The sequence below is a fragment of the Panonychus citri genome, unplaced genomic scaffold (assembly GCF_014898815.1).
Source record: "Panonychus citri isolate SS breed McGregor unplaced genomic scaffold, ASM1489881v1 Contig00016, whole genome shotgun sequence".
In the NCBI taxonomy this organism is placed as follows: domain Eukaryota; kingdom Metazoa; phylum Arthropoda; class Arachnida; order Trombidiformes; family Tetranychidae; genus Panonychus; species Panonychus citri.
The window spans coordinates 1-8,199 of record NW_026515421.1 but is presented as its reverse complement, the minus strand read 5'-3'; the positions used below and the strand labels follow the sequence as shown (position 1 = coordinate 8,199).

The window sequence follows — 8,199 nt, the reverse complement described above, 5'->3', positions numbered from 1 at the left end:
ATCAAAAATAATAACAAAACTCAATGAAATTAACTCAACTAATTGAATTCAAACAACTGATTCATATTTATGATATTAACTCCTGAGCACTTGACTTTCTTGCTGAAGGACAATAACTTTTTTCATATGGATAAACTTGGAGTGAAAATTATCACGATAAAAATAAAAAGTTCATTTTGAAGCGGAAAAAATTTAATAATAATCGATAATTTATTGTTTGTATGACGATGATGATGATGTTTGATTATTTTCAGTGTGTTGATATAATAATTGTAATAATAATAATAATAGTAAACATAATTTGGTTAACAATTAGCGCTTGTGAAACCAGCAGCGGCTGCAACGGCCGCCGCTGCCACAGAGAAACCAATGTGAGCTGGCGGTGGATGATGAGGATAAAAGGGAAAACCAAAAGCCGCTGCAGCGGCTGCAGGTAATAGCGGACGAGCTGATAGTCTTATCTTTTCAATTTCCGCTTCCTTGAGACGCTTTTCCTTAGCTCGACGATTTTGGAACCAAATTTTGACCTGAGTTTCCGTTAAGTTAAGCGAAGATGAAAAGTCGGCTCGTTCAGCTATCGAAAGATATTGTTTATTTTGAAATTTTCGTTCTAATGCTAAAAGTTGATTATTGGTAAACGGAGTTCGAGGCTTCCGGTTACTCTTGTGTTTCCTTAATTGACATTTAATCGCTGGTAATCTTGGTAATCCATTTCCACCCTCACTATTTACACTGCGATTGAACCAAGGGTATCCTTCATTTGTAAAGACACCGACAAATGCTGAAGGTGAATTGTGTGGGTGAAGGTGGTTGAAGGGATGAAAAGGATGAGTTGAAGGAGGTGATGAGTGAGATGATGTTGGTGGTGATGATGAAATAACGGTTTCACTTGGTAATTCAGTTACATCACTTGAATCACAATCATCATCATCATCAACATTTATATTTGTATTTATATTAACTTTAGTTTTACTTTTACCGTTATCTTTTTCACTGTTGACACGATTATTGTTATTATGATAATTAGTCCCTTGGTTAATTAATTTATCAATTCCAAATGATAATTTACTTGATTTACTTGAAGTTGTTATTGTAATTGTTTTTGATGGTGCTAATGAGATTGATGTTGATGAGGATGAGGATGAAGAGGAAGAAGATGAAGACGAGGAAGATGTTGAAGTTTTCATTGATAACTATTAGTGATTAATTAGTGAGCTAATTACTTTTTTTATATGATATGATATGTTTTCAGTAATTTTTTTCGTTTGTTTGTTTATAAAATAATTACACAACTAATAACAATTAACTGTTGACATGGATCATGATTCAAACAATCAGACTTATAGTTAACTTGTAAATAACATTCACTTTGGTTAAACTCAAACTGTTTATCATTTAACTTTCACGCCATCTACAGAGTGGGAACTTTGTTTCAACCTATACAACAACAACACCCACTCTCACTGGAAGGAGGAGTCACTAGGGAGTGGGAATATTATGAGGATGAGGGTGGGGTGGGATTAGAATTCATCTCTTAGTGATAATGTAAGGCTCGTTGTGATGAAATTGATCGTTAATGTAGATATTAAATTGGGTTACAAGCAATTAATTACACATATAAAATATAATGATTATGATTTGAAACTAATTAATGGAAATTTGTATTAATGTTAATTTCATCTGAACATGAATTTTAATAACTGTTAATTTTTATGGTGATTTTTCATTGTGGCTTAGAGATAATAATATGAATCAGAGACTTTGGATTGAATAATTGAATGAACTGATTGAAGGTTTGAAGATTATTATTCTTGAGAATATTTTTTAATTCCTCTTTTGTGTTGATTGTTACAATTTAGTGTATCGATTTCAATGTTTCCACTGAAAAGATAAAGTCATTGGTTTGTGTTTGTCTTTTTTTCCCTGTTACTTGTTGATTGGCACCTTCGCTTTAAACACAAGATTAAGATTAAGATCTGATTCAGATTAAAGTTAATTATATGTTTACATTTAAACGATTCTTTATTGTTATAGTCAAAACAATCAAATCAAATCGAAACAAACTCTCTCTCTCTTTCTCTTTCTTTCTTTCTTTCTTTCTTTTTTTCTTTCTCTTTCTTTCTTACTCTCTATCCACAGGTAACTACAGAAAAAAGTAAACAAAAGGTTAGCAACAAACTCGAACCAGATTAAGGGAAAAACACCCAACAGAGTAAAAGATAATCTTGTAAAATTATTGTCGCATTTAACTCTTACCTTTACCTTTTTACCTTTTCTACTTTTCTTTCAAGCGAAATATGAAACCACATAGAAAATGATTTTCCATTGAGTTTAATCACTTGACCACAAGAACAATTAAGATAATGATAAATATCTTGTTCTCAACTGACAAGTAATTAACTTTCATTCATTTCATCATAAATAATAATAATAATCGTAGTAATTACAATTTAAATTGTCATCACGATTTCACATTTATTATATTTATCGTATTACCGAGTTCAATGTTGTTTGAAATGACATTTGATTAATGTATCATGAATGTGATATTACAATCAGATTTGATTAGATTCTGATTATAAAGATATGGTTTTGATTGATTGAAAGTTTGAAGGGTAAAAGTTTAACCTTTAATCAAATTAACAGGCAAAAAATGAAATCAGTTGATTAAATTGGGTGAATCAAATTGGGATGTTAATTACAATTAAAACATAATGTTTAAGATGAAAATGATTTGATGACAATGTTAATTATTTACAAATTAGTGAGTTGAGTGAGTGTTGATTGGGAAAAAGTGAGAATGAAACATGAGCTGGAGGAGGTGGAGGTCGAGGATGATAAAATTGCAGACCAAAAGCACCAGGTAAGCACCGAGTTGATATTCTTAATTTTTCCACTTCCGCTTCCTTGAGTCGTTTATCTTTAGCCCGACGATTTTGGAACCAAATTTTGACCTGAGTTTCCGTTAAGTTAAGTGAAGATGAAAAGTCGGCTCGTTCAGCTATCGAAAGATATTGTTTGGTGTGAAACTTTCGTTCCAATGCTAAAAGTTGATTATTGGTAAACGGAGTTCGAGGCTTCCGGTTACTCTTGTGTTTCCTTAATTGACATTTAATCGCTGGTAATCTTGGTAATCCATTTCCACTGACACCTTCACTATTGCCTCCACCATTGGAACCATTAACACCATTGGCACTCATAACATTCAAAAAACCGCCACCATTAAGCCAAGGGTAACCTCTTGGTGAGAAAAGTCCAATATTAGCATAAGGAGATGATGATGAAGAATCAATTTGATGGTGATGGTGAAGATGAGGATGAAAATGCTGATGAAAGGGATGAAGACTTAGATGATGAGGATGAGTTGGTGGTTGAGGTGGAGGTGATGGTGATGAGGTTGGAGATGAAGATGAGAGGACAGTCTCACAAGGTGAGATAAAACTATCCTTTTCATCATCAATATCATCTAAATCACTATCAACATGATCATCATCATTATCATTAACAATTACATCATTTTTAATCAAACTATCAATAGAAAATGATAATTTATTTGATTTAACTGATTGTGATGAATTGGTTGTAGGTAATAATTGGGAGGTATTAGTAACTGTCGTTGAAGGTGTTGTTTTAATTATCGGTGTTTTTATCGATACCAATGATTTGGTTATCGATGTTGAACTTGAAGTTTTCATTTTTCGTTCTCAGTTCTGATCGATTCAATGTTTTCCCAAGTGTAACAATTTACTTATTTTTCAATTGAATCACAATTTAATGTCAATATCACTTTAGGTAATTGTTGCAACCATTCAGACTTATAGTTAACTAGAAAATAACATTTACTTGGACTCGACTCCAAGTGTAACTATAAGTTTCAACTCGAACGCCATCTAACTAGAAATGGTTAGATTGTTGTACTTTTATTATGATAATCAGTTGATTAACATTTAAAGAGGTGGAGTGTAACTGCCACTGGTTAACCGGCGGTAAATCTGAGGAGGGATTTGAATCATCATCTCTCCTCAGGGTGTGTCTTATTTTCAAGTCTCTCTCTCTCTCTCTATGTGTGTGTGTCTATGTGTATCTCTTGTGTATGTTGATCATTATGAGTATTTGAGTTGTAATATTTGAAATGATCTTTCATTCAAACAATTAAATTGCTTCCTTTTAGATTGTTATCTCCTTTTCTCTTTCTTTTTCATACTAATTATCGTGGTTTTATTATTATTAAAAATGAATAATAATCAACATGTTGACCACAATGTTTGGTCATTACTCGTTTATCTTTAATGGTCAAGTCATATTTCACCTGTTGAAATATTTTTACCACTTTATCATTTACACTGGACAATCAACTTATACTTCCAACTGTGAACAACAATAAGTAAATAATTTACATTATTTTAATTACCACTGACCAATGAATGACCATTAAAACTAGAATACAGTTTAGTATATATCGATTTCAATGTTTCCACCGAAAAGATAAAGTCATTGGTTTGTGTTTGTCTTTTTTTCCCTGTTACTTGTTGATTGGCACCTTCGCTTTAAACACAAGATTAAGATTAAGATTAAGATCTGATTCAGATTAAAGTTAATTATATGTTTACATTTAAACGATTCTTTATTGTTATAGTCAAAACAATCAAATCAAATCGAAATAAACTCTCTCTCTTTCTTTCTTTCTTTCTTTCTTTCTTTCTTTCTTACTCTCTATCCACAGGTAACTACAGAAAAAAGTAAACAAAAGGTAAGCAACAAACTCGAACCAGATTAAGGGAAAAACACCCAACAGAGTAAAAGATAATCTCATTAATACAAAATCCAATTGTCGATAATAATCTTATTCGTTATTCGTTAGTCAGTGTTGTTAGTTTAATATCAAATTAACTAATTGTGCCGATCAAAGTGGCAATATTATTAACACGATCTTCGAATAGCTCTCGGAAATTGGAAAGGTATTAATTAAATCAAAGACAATTAACAATGATTATCTTAATTTACTTTTCTTTTTCTCTCTTGTTTTTACTATTGACCATTTACATACATGTATAAGTAAAGGGTTTAACTGACCCCAAGACTCTCAATGATTACTATTTATAATGAGGTAAAAACGGGTTGGTACAAATAACGTTTTTTTAGATGAAAAATACTTGACCATTAACTGATTGTTGGTACAAAGTAATCAGCGCTTTTTTTTACTATCAACATAATTACAATGCTTTCTATCCTTTACACCTGATTTAGCGTATTTGTTTCAATGAAAAGGTAACTAGGTTAGTAGTAAGTTATAATGAATGATTATTATAAATGATAATATGTGTTTACCTGTTGAAAATTAGTAACAACTTTTTACCTTAACCTTTTCCTGTGGACTATTATTAGTGTCCAGACAAGTTGTGATTTCGAGACGGTCACTATTTCATTCATAGATGAATATATGTATGTCCAGATTATTGTTTTTTCTTTGTTGACCTCTTGGTGAGAGTCCTTTTCATCACAAGAGATGAAGATAATCAATTGAATAATAGACAAAAGAAGATAATCGATTTTTGTCTTACTCTTCTTACTTTTTCATCTATTTTTCTTTTCTTTCTATTACTTTTTCTTTGCGGATAAAGACAGAAGCAGAGAGAGAGAGAATTACTCTAACCATCGATACCGATTGATGTTACTGTTTTGTAGTATTCAGAGTCGCGTTATGGCCTAAGGTAGGTTAGGCTAAAAAAAGGTATACTCACAATTGGAAATGAATAAAAATCAATTGTTGTCATATTTTGTTATTGTTTTGAATTGGTCATTGACTACTAACTGGACAGAAACAAACAGGTAACAACAAAATACCAATGAAATTGGTTCCGAACTCGATTCAATGTTATCATCTTCATCTTCATCGTTGCATTAGTTGTTAACTTGATGATGGACAAAGTCTGACCCAATTTATTCGGACAACAAAAAAAGGTCCTAATTAAAGGTGTGGTCAATTCTCAAAGGGTCATTAGTTTGTCCATCGATTTTTTCCCTCTTACTCTCGTTCTCTCTTTTTTTTTCATTCCTTAATTACACTTACGAAGGGACAACCATACTTTCTGTAGCTCAATAAATGACCTGAACGATGGCGACTTGTTAATAACCATTGTTAATATCACAATAACTTTTTTTTGTTGTTCGAAAGAAAAAAAGAAAGAGAAGATGAAGATAATGATGATGAGACGAAAGTCATAAATTTAAACATTGATAAAGTTAAACGAAGTCTATTTGACTTTTGGCCTGATTGAGGTTCGAGTGCGAACGAGCTACTGATTGTTTCCTATCTCATCTCAATCTCTACAATGTTTCTAGTGATAAAAAAGCTGAATGACTTTTTTTCTGACCTTTTACCTGTTGATCCCCTTGGTAAGATAAACGATAATCCATTTCAACAAAATTAGCAGTAAAATCAGCATTCACCTGTAATTGTACATATTATCATATTCATCTTGGTGATATAATAATAATAATATTAAATTTCGAACTGACAAAACTCTAATGATATCAATGTACTTTAACTGAAACTTTTTTCACTCAAACATCATTTGTTTAATTGCTTTGTGACTCTTTTTTTTACAACAATCATCAATTATCATCACTAATCACCTCTTCCTTATTATCAATATGCTGATTATCATGTTAATCACCATCATTGAAAGTCATCATCACAACGATAATAATAACCCTTCACTTACTATTAATAGTAACACAATCGTAATTGCAACTTTCACTTTTTTACCTGTTAACATTTCCCATACTTTGGACACTTTACCTTTTTGTCTTTACCTCTTTTGCTGACTCTAATTGACCTTAATTAGCCTTAATTGACCGTCAACAATTTAACTTGATTGTAATTCACATTAGACAAACTATAGTGGTATCATTATTGTCCCAATGCAACGCCAAGTTAAATATCAACTAGAACAAAAAAAAACTCCATTACTTTGTATTCAAACTTTTTTATCCTTCGAATTGTACATTTGCGACTTTTGATTAACTCGAAAGTAACAATTTACATAATTATTTATTTAGAAAACAAAATAGTTTACATGGAGACCCAGAGAACGACAAAGGTCACTTTGATGGCGAAACCCGTGATTATTGACTGCGATAATATCGAATTTCGAATTATGTTCTAAATTCGAAAGTGAACTTTTCTTCTTTTATCATTTGACCTTCTTTACTATTCATGTTGACATATCGTGTGATGTAAGGGAGTTAAAACTCCCAAGACTATCAGGTAACAATTTATTGATTGTTGATCGTATTATTTTTCTTAATTGGCTAAATTCATCTCAATATTAAACCATTCACCAAATGATGTAAACATTTAACTTGATTGTTACAAAAATCTATTCACATTAAGTTTAACCATAAAGTTAATCACTTTCAATGATCATACTGACAATTTAATCAATTGTACCACTTTGATTGTGATTATTGTAATATGATAACTGCAAGTTGTTACAATCATTGGTTAAATAATAACATCAATCAAATGAAAATTTTTGATTCGAAACTTTTTTTTTCTCAATCATTTGAATTTATCATTTAAATGATTCAGATGATTAATAAATTGAAATATCAATGATTCCGAGATTACCTGCTGATTGTCAGTTAAATTTTAATCATTACTTGGATAAAATTAAATTGTTTCAATCATCAATGGTTATCATTTTATTTCTTTACTATTAATAGAATCAGAACTGAAAATTAGATTTGATTGTTAACTGTCAACCTGATGCCAATCAAAATTAACCATTTGTATTGATTATCAATACATTTATATTTTGATTGACTATTCAATTTAACTAGATAATCAAATTTAAACTGACAATATGATTACAATCAATGGATGGCAATCAATTGATTACAAAGAATGACTATCCAAGCCATTGATTGTAAGCTACTGATCAAGATGAGGTCAATTTTCAAAGACAATGGTCAAGTGAATCGGTAGCTCATTCACACTCTACTTTTAAAACTGGGTCAAGGGTCAAATGGACTACGTTTGACTTTATCAATGTCATGGATTTATGGCTTGATTATCATTGTCCACCTTTAGGTTTATATGAGTGAAAATAACAATTCAGATTTTACGACTTGACGGTCATTCATGGCAATAAATGACCATTGATTGAGTAAAAAAGGGACAGGTCATCGAGTGAA

The 8,199-nt window shown here is 31.1% G+C and overlaps 2 protein-coding genes across 2 annotated transcripts; both read right to left on the bottom strand.

The window, feature by feature from the left end:
• Window positions 1–202: 202 nt before the first annotated feature.
• On the bottom strand, window positions 203–2,155 carry LOC128393972 (homeobox protein MSX-2-like). Its single transcript, XM_053354211.1, has one exon. It carries the CDS (start codon window positions 1,185–1,187, stop codon window positions 306–308), a length of 882 nt encoding a protein of 293 aa, XP_053210186.1. The 5' UTR covers window positions 1,188–2,155; the 3' UTR covers window positions 203–305.
• Window positions 2,156–2,609: 454 nt separating this feature from the next.
• Window positions 2,610–4,688, bottom strand: LOC128393962 (muscle segmentation homeobox-like). Its single transcript, XM_053354200.1, has one exon. The coding sequence runs from the start codon at window positions 3,693–3,695 to the stop codon at window positions 2,751–2,753; it is 945 nt and encodes a 314-aa protein (XP_053210175.1). The 5' UTR covers window positions 3,696–4,688; the 3' UTR covers window positions 2,610–2,750.
• Between the last annotated feature and the right edge of the window lie 3,511 nt (window positions 4,689–8,199).

Bases quoted from the DNA above. Each gene is read 5' to 3' on its own strand.
- LOC128393972 (XM_053354211.1), bottom strand. From the start codon at position 1,187: ATGAAAACTTCAACATCTTCCTCGTCTTCATCTTCTTCCTCTTCATCC.
- LOC128393962 (XM_053354200.1), bottom strand. From the start codon at position 3,695: ATGAAAACTTCAAGTTCAACATCGATAACCAAATCATTGGTATCGATA.